We start from the raw sequence: 14,554 nt of genomic DNA, 5'->3' as shown, positions 1-14,554 counted from the left end.
ACAGTAAATGCAATGACAAACTCGTAAGATAGAGGGGGTAATACAAAATTGGTTTATAGATTACCTGTAGTAGGACTAAATACAAATGTTATGTTACAAGTACTACAGGAACTAGGTTGCAAAAAAATAAAGAGAAAATCACACCAAACATAATATTTACTATTGGAAGTGTCTTAGAATGAACATATCCAATTTATATTAATGTATGTTTTTGCTAATACTGGGTTTTGGGGGCTAAACATCCTTGACAGTGTCAGCTGAGCAGCCTTGAAAATATTGAGAGTGACACACCAGTATGGCAGTAATACCATTAAGCACATGCAAATTCTTGATTTAATTTTTTTGTGAAATAACTGTGCCTGCAGAAAGCTAGATGTGGAGCAGCAGCTTGATTTTTGCATGGCCTGTATGGCACAGTGCACGCACTTGTCACTCCAAGGGCCATTCCACTCCACCTGTCCCCAGGGGTTCCTTATCCTTATGAGCCGCACTTTCTGGCCCCGATAGCTCACCTGAGGAAGAAAGAAAAAGAGAAAATGCTGCGTGTCATTAAGCTGGGCTAAAAGTGCACTGCTACAGAAGACGTGGCAGGGAAAGATGGATGGGAATTTGGATAACTCCCCTAGGATAACGCCTCCCATTGCCTAAGGTTGGGGGACAGTCCCTTGCCTTTTGACCAAGTTTCTCCTTGCCCCGTGCTGCTGACACAAACCACAGGAAACGTACCTCATCGATGCCAGTCAAGGAGTAAGCATGGCCCTTTATAAGGCCAAAGGGGGTTTTGGCTTCTGACTCGGCAGCACTGCTGGTCTGTAATATGGAAAAAAAAAACGTGAATACCTCTTTTCATAGGGAGATCTGAAGTGGTGTAACTTGGTCCCTTCCAGCCATTATGTGGGAGGTCAGTGGCTAACCAGAATGGGGAAATGTGAATAGGGAAATTGTCTTTCTGCTCCATGCAGGCAGTGGTGGTGCAATGGTGCCCTTTGAAAGGGAGCTCTCTAGAGCTGTGGGGATTTCTCTTTTGGAGCACTATACAGTCAGAGGGAAAATAAGGTGGTTCCTGGCTCAGATCCCTTCTATGTCCCTATGATTTTGTATCAACACCATGCATAGTTCCAGGATATCAACCTAAACTGCTATTCAAATGTAGTTTGAGTCAGGTAAGGGATGGGAAAAGGTGCTCTCAGGTGGGGTCAGGTGTTGATATTTCAGAGATTTCAGTACCTGGAGGGATAAATCTGATGCATTCTAAGCTCCAGCCCCTGTTTACAAACAGACTGACCCTGAAAAGTTTCTTGAGTCTCACAAGACCAAATAGATGTCGTTGCAGAATCCAGGAATGAAGCAAATCAATTTTTAGTCTGTGGAGCCTTAAAGTCCTCACAAAGCTATGGCTGGTTTTAATGTCAAGGGGCCAAGTAAGACAGGAAATTCACCTTCCCCAGGTGCTCATACTAACATCATTATTGTTTTAAATCCAGTGGCTGTCACCTGCTGAAATGTGATGAATCTTCTTTTGTTTTTGACAGCTGTACTAAGGACCACACTGATATTACGTACTATCAGTTCACAGCAATTATTTAGAGAGTTAAATGCATATCCATCTAATTGTTAATGATTTAACCACCCTTTATAAAGTAGTGTTTTTCGGTTTTTGTTTGTTTGTTTGTTTTTTAATGCAGAAACCAAAACTAAGCTGAGAAAATCAGACCCCATTTGTTACTTACATCGATAGAGCAGCCCACCATTGAGCATCTTTTCAGAGCTTTCTCTAGGATTTCATAGAAATTGTCAGGAGCCGTTTTAACCTCATACATTTCTCCTACTCCTCCAGTGAAATCCTCCATGGCTTCTATTGTGCTGCCTCCTTTCAGAGCCTCGTAGCTGCCATTCAGCCTGGAAAACACATGCTAACCGTGAGACAGGCTTTCAAAACTTTGACGATACCCATGCTTGAGAGCTTTCTCACATGGGCGTAAAAGCACAGAAGGGCACTGAAGAGTTGTGCCCCAGAATGTACTCAGGAGATATATGATGTATATTGGGATACTTCTGCTTTCCTTGCTAATTACACTTTTAATTAATTTGTTCCTCGATATTCTTAAAGCCTGGGGCTTTTCTTTTATTAGTGTCAGTGACCAGGTTGGCAAGGACTGGATATCTTCGCATGTCAGTGGCTTGTTGCCTGCCAAATCAGTTAAAAATCTAGAGTTGGCCGGAACCATCATCTGAGGTCTCAGCGGGGACACAAATGGTAGGATTCAGGCTTTGATCCAACTCCATTGCTAACAGCTAGGGTTGTATCTAATGCTGTGATGGGAGCTGGATGAGCTCACAAGCTCTTTAGATTAGGGCAGCAGTAAGTGCAAAAAAAAAGAAAAATAGCTTAAAAAAATACTAGATAGAAGCTGTTAACTTGAATAGTGTATAATATATGTACAAATTATAAATCATTTATGTATAGCGTGGTACACTAGACTTACTTGGCATAGGCTTTCTCTAGTAAAGCACTCCAAAATTCGTTGTGTTCAGCTGAGTGCAGGAAAACCAACCGGCCTTTGAAGGTGGGTAATCGATCATCAATCACGACATCCAGCCACTCGTTGTGCTGCCAAAACTATTTAGAAAAGATGGAGCATGAGTTGGTTGACAGCATGACATTTCCTGAGTGTAGGAGATTCGTGTCCCAATGCTTCTAAGTGTCAGCTAGTGACAAGGATAGGCTTGCTCAGAAATCGTATGTAAACCATTCCTTCCCACTCTACCATGCTAGACTGCTCTGAAGGAAAGTCAATCTGTCTGAAAAAAAGTCTAACAGAGTAAATCTGCACCACAGCTCCTTAGCTGGATAATGGCACTCATATGGTCCCCAGTGAGTCACATACAAGTGGTCACTAGGTGATTCAAACCATCTTCAAGATACGTATTACAGACCACAGACAAAATCTTGTTTCATCTTTAAGGCTTTACATCCTAAGAGGAGTTTGTGTGGAAAATGTGAAATGATTTCAAAGCCATATTTCTCTTCACGGAACAGAAGTGCCTATGCTTGTGCATGTGGGAGGTTGACATAGCCCTCAAGATTGTTCCTCAAAACATGAACAACAGATTAAGTTCAGCAATCCCCCCCCTCTTTTTTTTTTTTTTTTTTTTTCTAATGTTTCCTCTGGAATAACCCACATCCCCACCACAAACCAGACCACAACATGCAATGACCAGCTGCCCAGAAATGTGGTCATGCTGTGCCAGATTTTCATCTTACCTGGAAGTGAAATATTCCAGCATAATCTGGCCCAAAATTTTGATCCAGTGGTACCACTCTTGCTAGTGTTTTTTCATTCAATGTGAGAGAAGCTATGGCTGCTAATAGCCAGCAGTCACCTGTGAATTGAGACGGGGGAAGAAAAAGCCTCATTTTCTTCCACAGAGAGGAAAAGAAGATGGTGTGGGGGTGAGGGGAGATGTCACAGTTAGCTGCCACCCCTGTTGAAAAGAGATCCTGTGTGTCCCCAGGAAGTGTGCCCCTGCCCAGACAGGGCAGTCTGGAGGTGCTGGTGGATGAAAAGCTCCCTTGGGGTCACAGTACCCTTGCATGGGGATCCTTCTCTGGCCTTGAATCCCTCTGAACCAGGATGGTCCCTGGCACAGATGGGAGAGTGCCACCAAAGAGGTGGCGGTGGGCAAGGTGAGCATGGGAGGTGCCTCCAGCTTCACTGCTCTCATCGGGTCACGAGCAACAACATCCCCTCGCGTGTGAGGATATTCCTGCTGCTCTGCACAGCATGCACGCACCCACCTGGGGTGAATCACTCACCAAGATCCCCTTGGCAAATGTCAGTTCTCGTGGCTCCTCCAAGGATAAACTTGGGATCCTTGACAATGTCCTGGAAGAGTGGGAGTGAGACACAGACGTGACTGAAAGTATGCCAGGAAAATGTCACTGTCACTCTGAGCCCAGATGTGAGCCCTGTGTGTGCACGAGCTATATTTTCATGCAGCAGTGTAAGCTACCACAAAGAACTAGATGGGGAATGCTTGTAATTAATCCTTTTAATTAATTATAGTGCAGAGCAATTAAAGAATCAGCTATCCTCATTTTTTCCTAATTAGTTGGCTGCTAATGAAAGGCTGGCATTCTTTATTCACCCATAGGCAATTGTTAAAATAGAGCACATCCTGGTCCAGAATCTCAAAGTTAAGTTACAACCCTGGCTACTTTTTTTTCCCCCAACAGCTGAAAAAAACCCCAACACCCTAAAATTGGCAATTTACCTTCAAACACAGTATTAGGCCTTGTATTTACCTGCACATAATACATAGTCTCCTGGTTGCCAGACGCTGTATGTCCTATTTCCTCCTCAAACAAGGAAACAAAAAAGGCAGACTCCAGCCTTGTTTGTTTTACAGAGTCAGGTTTTACGAGGAGCTGACATTACCCACCCTTCTGAGCACACCTGTGTGCTCAGAAGTTATAAGGACTGTGTGATCACAGTGGCATTAAAGCAATTCTCTTGTATCTCAGCTGGACAGAAAAATCACAGTGGCAAACCAATATATGTGGCAGGACTTTGCCTCCCTTCTCCCCTTTCCCATGAACTGTAGATTGAATTGAATTGATTGAACTGAACAGAAAAGGGAAAAGGAGGAGAAGGAGGAAAAGGAGGAGAAGGAGAAGGAGGAGAAGGAGAAGGAGGAGGAGGAGGAGGAAGAGAGCATCTAATATACTACTGGAGGAATATTCCTTGAGCTTCTCAGTCTGCCACGATATGCTATTGCAGGCCCTATTGCATGAAATTCTTTTATGTAATCAACAGAAGCTTGTAAAAAAAAGGCAAATTAAGGAGGGAGGAAATATAGCAGAGCACACTCAGTCACTTAACCCCTGCATTTGCCTAGAAGGAAACGGAGTTACTTTTTGGTTCCTGTCTCTGCATTTTTTTAGGCTGTCAGGGTAGGATATTGGTAATTCAGTTCAGCTTCCCTCACTTACTCCTGGAGCATCTCTTACTGGCCAAAGCTGTGGCCAGGACAGTGTCCCTGATGAACTGGTACTGCTGTTCTCATCTCGGCCAGCACAGCCTGGCCATGTTCCAAATTTATCAGCCTGACTTTCTGTCCTGTCAGGGCGTGCTCTGCTTTGCTTTTGTGACCTGGTGACTTTGGTGGCTCAGCAGTTTTGGCAGCACACAATAAGAAATGATTGCCTGGATGGCGGAGGAAAACGGCACACGGCCACGGATGAGGAAAGCCACTTTCCTGAGAAGCTAATCCCTCGGAGGAGATATTCAGGCATGAAGCTGGTTTGTGTATTTTTTATTTGCCTTTTCTGGGGAGGAGCTGGTGGTGAGGCCATGCCATGTCCCCAGCGCACCTGGCAAGGGGAAACCAAACGTCACCCCCTCATCAGCTGGCCCGCCTGCTTGTTAAACACACCCAGCCATGTGTGACAGGATGCGAGCGATAAAGAGCACAGCTCATTGCCTTTAAACACCAGTACGACGGCTGATAAGGCAGCTGATCTTTAATAACGTGCCTTATTTTAGTGCTGTTGCTCCTGGAGAACACGATTCTCACAGCGCTTAGTGTTACCAAGAAACTGCATGCTAGCGAGGGCTGAGATAAAAAGCCTCTCCACCGACATGGACACAAATGCTGCTGAGTGCTGTGAGAGTTTTGTGGCTCGGTGCCTGTTACACAGCTCTACAACTGACAGATGTGAAAATATTTTCAATCTTCTGTGTTTAAAGCAAACACAAATTAAAAAAAAAAAAAAAAGAAAAGGAATTTAAAAGACTTTGAATGGACCCATGTCACATTCTCTGCTACACAAAAGAAAACCAAGAGCTACACTTGCAAGAATAATATTAAACTTAAAGAGATTTTCAGACTGGATGGTGTAATAACACGTATCAGTGCTTTCAGTATGCTAAAAGACAAAACCCAGGACTAGATCTTGCATCCACACACAGCATATTCAAAGATTCACCTACATAAGGGTATTGCCTAGAATTAGGGTGATGAATTTCTCAGGGAGATGAAAGAAGGTGCCTGCAACTCTCCTGCTGCTGCTTTGAAGCTATGTTTCTTTCGAGTCAAAGGGAAACAAATTGCATCCCTTGAGCCTCTGGCATACATTGGTAGAGGGAGGTCTAAGAAAAGATCTCCCTCTTAGAGATCTAAGAAAAGCTGAGGCTGAGGCTGTTTATGGTGGCCCTATTTTTGTGATTGTATTTATCTCTCTGGTTCCAGCATATAGTTCCTGTCATACTGGTTGCCAGCGGCTGTTCATATTAGGAGAATTTCCTTCTTAATTCCTCCTGTAGACCACAGATTCAATTGGCATTGTAAAACATATTTGTCTTCCCCCCTTTTTATTATTATTATTTTTTAATTCTTCAACATATATGTCTCTTGCTTTCCCAAATACTGAGCTCCTAGAAATAAATGACAGATATACTAGCCCAACAGTTTTATTTAGATTTAAATTGACAGGACAGGGAAGGGAAGGGAACATAGAATGAGAAAATGGTCATCTGTTTTTCAAAATATTCTAATTTTTTGATAAGGCGTAATTTCAAGGATCTCATTTGTAAAGATAAGGGATTGGTAAACAAAATCACTAAATATCTTTCTGAATCTTAGGGCACTTAAGATTTATGTAGAAATCTAGACATTCACCAGGTGCAAATCAGTGCAGCTCACTGATTGCAGTGGGAGATGTACAGATCTGGGCTAGCTAGAGGGTCTTGTTTATTCTGTGTACAAAATTTTGTGCCTGCAGGTATATATATACATGTGAAAATAATGAGAAAGCCTTCTCTACTCTCATTACTAAAGAATAAACTGTAACAAGGTGTAAATCTGAGGACTAACATTATTTGGGCCTGCAATTACCTGCATATACTGTGCTACACTTGAGCTGAACCACTGTAAAACACTGGTAGAAAGGCAGTAAAAACCAGCCACCACGAGAAGCAGTCTGAACACCGATACCCACACACACAGGGGCAGTATAAACACACTGATAGCTAATAGACATTAAATTGATTTAGCTTAAATGCTGAGGAGTTGAAACTTTGTAGTTTTGCATCCTTACAGGCTCCCCTGAGCTTTATGTCTTGTGCTGCTCACAGAAGTTCACCTTTTTGCATGGCGGGCACTGGAGTGTAAAGGCAGAGCCTGTTTCAGGTAGCTTACTCCTAGTAGAAATATTTCCACTTCAGCTTACAAACATCCTGACGATGAGAGTCTGCGTATAACAGAAAGTCTACTCTCCTATGTCCCTTACTACCACTAATGAGGACATTTAAGTCATGTCTTTGAGCAAAGCAACCCCAAACCTCCAGCCTGCTTTTTGGGGGAGCCTGAAAGCACACCTAGCCTTTGGGGTACTTCCAGACAAGGTGGGCAGCAGTGCCTGAGGGTCTGCACTTGCCTTTGGGGCTATCTCTTGCTTTTTCATTGCTGAAACTTGTCTAGGAGTAATAGCCATAATAATGCTCTGTAGTGACACTACGTTAGCTATCAGACACTAAAGCATCTGAATGTCTCTCATTGTGGATTAAGTGAAGCCAAAACGTAAACCCATTTTAAGCCCATTTTGTTCTTTTTCTCTCTTGGTACCACTATTGGCAAAGGGACATTTTCTGCTAATTCTGAAGCTTTCAGACCATGAAGAAAAAGAGAATAAATGTCAATCATTAACAAAGAAATGAAAAGTAGCCACAAATTTCCTGGCTACTAGTTAAAGCTAACTGGGGAGAAGGAACCAGGAGCGATGTTGGTTTTGTGATCTGAGAGCATGTGACTGGCGAAGCTTCGGGCTATCCCCGTGTTATTAATGCCTGTTACGCAAGATGCATTAAGAGATACTCATCGAGCCCTTGGCTACTGCTGAATGGCTCAGCGATCATGGCATGTATTCACAGCCTCTCAGTGTTTCATGATGGAAGCAAGCATGTCTCATGCTCTAAAAGTTAGAAGTTTTGGTTGTTTTAAGTTTAACTTTAATTATGAATTTCCTCCATTAATGGCAGTTGGTTTTCAAATAGTCATGTCATCATAATATATTTTACCCTTAATCCCTTGCATGCCATCTTATTTTCATCTTAACATTGCTTGTGTTTGGCAATAATGTAAGAGAGATGCCCGATTAGAAATACGTTGTGCATGTACATAAATATATGCACAATAAGCTACAGCAGGCAGAAAAGAAGAAAATCTACATACGGTATTCTAAAATGATTAAGCCAAAGACCTTCAAAAGGACAAGAAAATATGGAAAAGGTATAGGATTTTACAGGACAGTTCAAAAAAAATGGGTGTTTCAGAAATACTTGCAATAGTTATCAGATTTTAGCTTCTCTTACAATGCCCCTACCTTTCCACTCCCCGTCACCAGATGTAAGCCAGCAACACGCAGCTCCATGGGGTGAAACCTTCCAACCCTCCTCTTTGCCAAGGACCCCAAACAAACAGCAAAGCACCCCGAACAATCATTGGGTTTCCCTGCTGTACATGGGAGCACTCTCACCAGATGGTGGGGTGTGAAGACATCATGTACTCACCCCAGGCCTCTTCCAGAGGAAGGGAACGGGTGGCTTTTCGCTGAAGAAGAGGGAGGCGTCACTGGCAGGGAAGTCGGGGTCCTCGAAGAGGCTGCCCCTGCGCAGGCACTCCTGCTTTAGCTCCTCGTAGGCTTTCCCCGAGCTGTGGGTGGCACGCGCCTCCCGCGGCAGCGGTGGCGGCCTGGGCTTCGAGTCCCGGAGTAGGTAGGGCATGGCTCCCACCAGGGAGGAACACGAGGAGATGAGGCTTAACGGGACAAGGGTAGAGGGAGAGAGGAGCGGGAGCAGCTCCGAGCAGCGCAGGAGCAGCGCAATGAACACCCTGAAAGCAAACAGGGAGGGAAGGCGGCCAGCTCGGCCACGCCAGCTGCTGGGCCGGGAGTGGCGAGGTGGTGCCAGGTCCTCCCCGGGGCAGGGCTGCTGTGCCCACCCGGCGGTGACGGGCCTGCGTGGGGCTTGGCACCTCTCCCCGCCACCCCTGGCCGCTGACTTCAAGGTATGGGGAGCCAACGGAGCGAAACGCAAGCTGCAGGACGGGGTGTAGCCTTTGTAACCACAGCAGGCTCGCCCTTTTTGTCCCACACATGAAAAGCTCGGCATGACGATGGTGGGGCTGTCCCAGCGGCCAGGTGCTGTCCCTGTCGAGGGACACCAGGGATGACGTGTAAGGGCTAGGGCTGCTCTGCCGAGGAGTAGCCCAGGGCTGGCCCTGGGTTTGGGGTGTTAGCATCTTGTGGGGACAGCTCAGGGCAGGGCAAGTGACAGGGTATTTTACCTGGGGAAAGGGTTTTAACACACTGTGCCTCGTAGGATTTCTCTGTGTGTTGTAATAAAGGATTTTAAACCCAAATACACACATACTTGACACTGAGTTCTGGGTTTCATGACCTTGCTCATCTCTTGTTGTGTTTCTTCTGCTGCCCAGCATCTACCTGCCACATCACATCTCACATTAGACAGCAAAAAACTGTCCTGGAGAGGAGGTCAGTTCATGCACCATGGATGCTCTGAAGAAATAACGGCAGGGTTCAGAGCCAGACAGGCATGGGTACTCCTCCATGCGTGGAATGGCAAGAGATGCTGCCCTGGGAACAAATTACAATTCCTGTAACACGAAACACAGCCCTGAGTACAAACACCAGTCAGCCTCCCTTTGCTTTAATTGGCCCTTTGGTCGACCACTCGAGCTTGCTGCCAAGGGATGATTAATGGAGAGCAATTAGGTGAAACAGAATTAATTCCTTTCTGTTCTGCTATTTGTCACAGCAGCGCTGTGAGGAAAGCTTTCTTTTTCACAGCATATATTCCCATGTTTATTCCCCATAATTGCACCCATTGTTGATGTCTGCAGGCTCCCTCCTGAGACCAAGTTCCCATGGTCCAAATGTATGGATGCTGTCCAGACGTGTGAGAAGAGGCAGGCCTTGTGCTCCAAACGTGGCAGTCATCTGACCGAACTTTAGGTCTGCAGAACAGACTCCAAACTGCTCACCTCGGCTTTCTCTACAGTCAGTACAGAAGAGCAGTGCCTCCAGGAAGTGATTCACTGTGTCCTCATCCATAAGATCTCTCTGGAGATGACCACGTCTTTCATTTCCCTTTAGGTGAAGCCTCATGGACTAGCTGAGGGTAGTTGCTCAGCTATTAAATGTGTATAGTCATGTGAGATGGATCCCAGCTAAGGGACTAAGGCAGGAGAAGGTCATAAGTGCCAACGTGAGCCTCAGAGATGTGATGTACCCAACATCCCACATTCAGCCAGTGGTTAAAAAAAAACAGGAATGCACCTCATCCCCAACATCTTTGTGTGGGGCAAGGCATGTTCTCACGCTCCAGACTAATGTGAAAGCCGTGGAAGGAGACATTCAGCATCTTGGATACACAGCCTCCACACCTGCTAGAGCCCAAGGGGAGTGACCGCATATCACCTCAGGGAGTTCCCGCTTTTCAGAGTTCAGCTGCAATCAGAAATGTGTGGGCTGAGCTCTGATGGGTGCTCTTTGTGCTGTAGGGGAATTCATAAAGTTTCTGTCCTAAGTGAATGCTCTGGTATGTTAATAAGGGATGTTTCACACTGCAGCCTTTCCCTCAGAGGGCAGGGACAACTTTCCCCTCTCCTCACTGTGCTCAAGTCCTGACACTGCAGTAAAGTTCACATCTCTGAGGTCTCAGCCCTGGTATCAAACCTGGCTGAAAGTGGGCTGAAGAGATGGAGCCTGGAGAAAGCAGTTGGGAAAAAGAGGAGTGAGCAGAAAATGCTAACAAAATATTTCAGTTCTCAGTTATATACAAAACTTTGTATCTAGCTAGCCACACTCAAGAGTTTTACAAGAAAAAGGACTTCTAGCAGTTTTGCTCTTTTACCATGAAATTCCCTTTTGAAACCAAAAGTGTTTTTCTCCCGAGAGACAACTCTTGTTATTGCTGCTGCTTGGTGCTGTCTGCAGATCCTCAGGGACTGTAATAGGTGGGAAGAAAGTGAAACATGGGTCTTGGTCTCATGCACAAGAATATTTGCATCCTATATAGGATAGGATGCTGCAATAAATCATGAAATTATGTTAGGAAAAGAGTGAACTAAATAAATTGATAGCATCTCTGGCCCAGTCCCTTCATTTATTGGTTTCAGGATAGGGAAAATTATATGTATTAGATTTATATATAGTAGGGACTATTAAACTGCATTGTGCTCCTTGCTGTGTAGATATGCAATTTCAAGATATTTCCTGCCCTGCAGGAACAATATACATATTAGGTATAAGGCAATGGGGAGATAAGAGAGAAAGGGGAAATGCTGTAGAAGTGGTTTGACCTCTGTGTTTTTGAAAGGTGGGTATGGCTGGGAGGCTTGACACAAAGGGGTTACCCTGATACAAATAAAAGAACAATTACACCTATTTGGTCCTGGCCTCTTTGCTGGGGATAACTGCAGGGATGCCAAGCAAAGCAATTATTTGTGAGGTATTCCACTGGGGACAGGCACCAAAATATTCAGATACCTCAGGATACAGGCAGACAAACAGCCAATGTAGAAGGGCTTTGGTCCTCAGACATGCTGGTGCACTGAGAAAAAGCAGAGTAGGTGTTAACACTGGGAAGGTAGGCAAACACAGATGATAAGAGGCTTTGACACCAGGCTTTGTACATTTTAACTTGACAAGCTATTGCAATGAACATACTGTGACACTGAAGCAATGTAAGAGCAGGGCTTGTGACAGCCCTGAGCAATGAAGTCCTTTCTCCAGGGCTGCACTGTCAGGGGGACAGCAAGTTTCCAGCCCCCCGGCCCTCTCCCAGCAGGGCTGATAGGCCAGGGCTGTCCTTGCCCTGCAAAGTGGGTGCCTGCACAGGTGTAAAGGCACTGCCAGCTGAAAGAGAGCTGTCAGAGCAAATGCAATTAATTCCTGACAGGCCAGCTCTGGAAACCATTAGGCTCATGTGGTCTGCAGATATCTCTCTACGAGCCACAGGATGAGGCAGGCTTTCAAACTGGCAGTGTAGCAACATCAGCAATGCATAGGCCGGCAATGTATGCTAAAGCTGAAAGCTTTTTTCTTCCCCAAGCACCATCACTAAACGTCTGCTCCTGGAACACCTGGAGCTTTATCTGTTACCCTCAGCCTTGGCTCTAAAGCCTGAACAGAATGTGAGTACCAGCTCAACTGCTTCTGCCCACAGATATCATTTACACCACTAGCTATAGATAAGGATCACTGGCAGCGAGGATGTCAGCAGCTCTTGGAGCCCATAGGCAAGTGCTCTGTGAAATCCCACCAGCCCATGGCTAGGAGTGGAGTCTAGAGAGGTGGGATTTTGCTTTACTTTTGCCCCAGAGGTGACACCTTTGTTCCTGTTCTCCAGAGCTTTGGGCTGATGAGACTTTTCTCACCATCTTCTTGTGGCACAGACATGGTGCTGGAACAGGTGATTCTGTCATTTCCTTTCCCACCATCATTGCTATCAGGTCAGACTTCCTTGAATTGTCTCTTTTTCATTGAGAAGGCAGAGGGTCTAGTTTGTTTTTCTGTGGTCTTAACTGACAGAGAGTCCTATTTTCTCTCTCTCAGGCTGTAATTCAAGGAGTAGAAGGAGACCTAAAGGGAACCCAAAAGGCCTGCTGTAGGAAACTATTAGGTCCACTTCTCCCTGGCATCCTGCATAGCTTCATGCTACAGCTCTGACTCTCAGCCCCCGCTTTTTAACATCTGGCGTGTGCTTTTCTTAGTCACACTTACGTAATTCCTTCCCCATCAACACCAGGTGGACCCTGGTCATTCAGGATTTAAAGTTGGTTGTACAAATGACAGCAACCTGATTAAGTCTTTCATAACCCTGTCATGGGTAAACCTCATGCCCTGTCATGAGTTTAGCATTGCAGGGCTTATCCATAGCCTTTGACCTGACTTATCCGAAGTTTTCCAGTGCTGTTGACTGCTAGCTAAGCCCCTTCACTGTCATCTGTTTTTCTCTAAGGGACTCTTTTAGGCTAGATGATTTAATTTTGTGCTCCTTCTCCAGGGGTTTGAGAGGCATGACTGGTTTTGCCTTAGTCCCTTTATAGCTCTCCTTACATTTGCAACAATTTATGGATACATATTATGTAGACTGAGGTGCCATCTGTGAAACCGGGCAGCTCTCCGACCTTCCTTCTTCCTCTGACTTTGTATGAAGTTATATAAAACATCTTTGTTCTGCCTCTGAGATTAGTCTCATTTAAAATTGCTTGGCGCCCTCTGAACTTGTGCATTGATTTGAATCCAAATGTCACAGCCACAGTCACATGAAACCACACTATTTCTTATACTTTCCATTCCTTTGGCTCAGTGCAGAGCGTGGACTTCTGCCTGGTGGCTTGCAGCCTGGCAGAGTTTGCATATGCTCCTGCACGCGTCTTTGCTAACTTGGGACATTACAATGCTCCACCAGACAAACTGAGCCCAGCTTGGGGCTATTATTTTTTTTAGGACTTTTCCTTCAGCTTTCAGCAGTAAGGCCCTACAGGCTCTCTCTGGCCTGCCCTCTGGAGAGGGGCCAGAGCATCCTTCTCTCTCTTTCATTTCCAGAGGGAGAAGAGAGCAAAGGGAGGGGAGGTCAGGAAGGTCGTGCAGAGTTTTAGGGGTTGTGCTGGGACTGCAAGCCAGGCCTGAGGACTAGACTGCCCTACTAAATGTCACAGCCATCCCAGTGAAAACTGCTGCAGAGCAATGAGAAACAGGCTACTGGAAATCAAGGGAAGGGACTTCAATTAGTGCCCTTTGGAAATCCTGCTCTGGGCTTAGTCAAGAAAAAATGTACCTTGGAGGAATTGCAAGATATCAAGATCTCATCCAGAGGAGGAAGTCAAAATTACAGTGGGCGCTCATTATCATTTTGCACAGCAGCAAGAGGCGAGAGGCCACAGCCAGGCTGTTTTCACCATGCTGTGTAAGAGCAAAAGGGCCTTGTCCTGAGGAGGTGCCTGTCCCAAATGCTGCTTTAGGACTCAGCCATGCTTACGCTGTGTGCAGCTCTGCCACCACTGCCCGCTGCCTGGCTATGAAATGCTAACACAGAGCAGACATCCCCTGGGGCTGACTTGTTCCCCTGTGTAGCCCATGGTGCATGGGGGTCCCTGATGCTCACGGCATCCCAGGGCCAGGCATCATCTCTGCCTTCCCTGACCATGTCTGTCCCCTTTCTGCCCAGCATCGCTACTCCCCTCCATTGCACACCCAGAAAAAAACATGAAACACATATTTTTTTGTGCTTTGGTGAGTAATGACAGCGTTATCTGTGCTGGCAGCTGAAATGTCATTGTTAGACAACCATCTGAGTGCTTTACCAAGACAAACAGGCACAGCTTTCCGAGCTGCTCTTCCAGGCTTTTGTCAGAGCTGAGCCAATGCTGCTTCATTAATTCGCTACTTTGGAAAGGGGTCGTTTTACAAACAAAAGGGTGCTTTTAAGATTAGTTTTATTCTTTTTCTTTGGACTGTGAAACACCA

The 14,554-nt window shown here is 45.5% G+C and overlaps 1 protein-coding gene across 1 annotated transcript in view; it reads right to left on the bottom strand.

The window, feature by feature from the left end:
* The window catches only part of CAPN9 (calpain 9), a 29,302-nt gene extending 20,381 nt beyond the window's left edge, over nt 1–8,921 (bottom strand). Inside the window, exons 1-7 of the mRNA XM_082756482.1 lie at nt 8,571–8,921; nt 3,818–3,887; nt 3,266–3,384; nt 2,487–2,620; nt 1,731–1,899; nt 727–810; nt 427–512 (exon numbers count right to left, since the gene is read on the bottom strand). Coding sequence (XP_082612608.1) covers nt 427–512; nt 727–810; nt 1,731–1,899; nt 2,487–2,620; nt 3,266–3,384; nt 3,818–3,887; nt 8,571–8,783 — 875 coding nt within the window. The 5' untranslated portion in view covers nt 8,784–8,921. The remainder of the gene's footprint in view (nt 1–426; nt 513–726; nt 811–1,730; nt 1,900–2,486; nt 2,621–3,265; nt 3,385–3,817; nt 3,888–8,570) is intronic.
* Nucleotides 8,922–14,554: the final 5,633 nt, after the last annotated feature.

The sequence above is a fragment of the Aythya marila genome (assembly GCF_965140915.1).
Source record: "Aythya marila genome assembly, chromosome: 3".
In the NCBI taxonomy this organism is placed as follows: domain Eukaryota; kingdom Metazoa; phylum Chordata; class Aves; order Anseriformes; family Anatidae; genus Aythya; species Aythya marila.
Note: the sequence above shows the minus strand (reverse complement) of the source record. Positions and strands in the feature narration are given on the sequence as shown.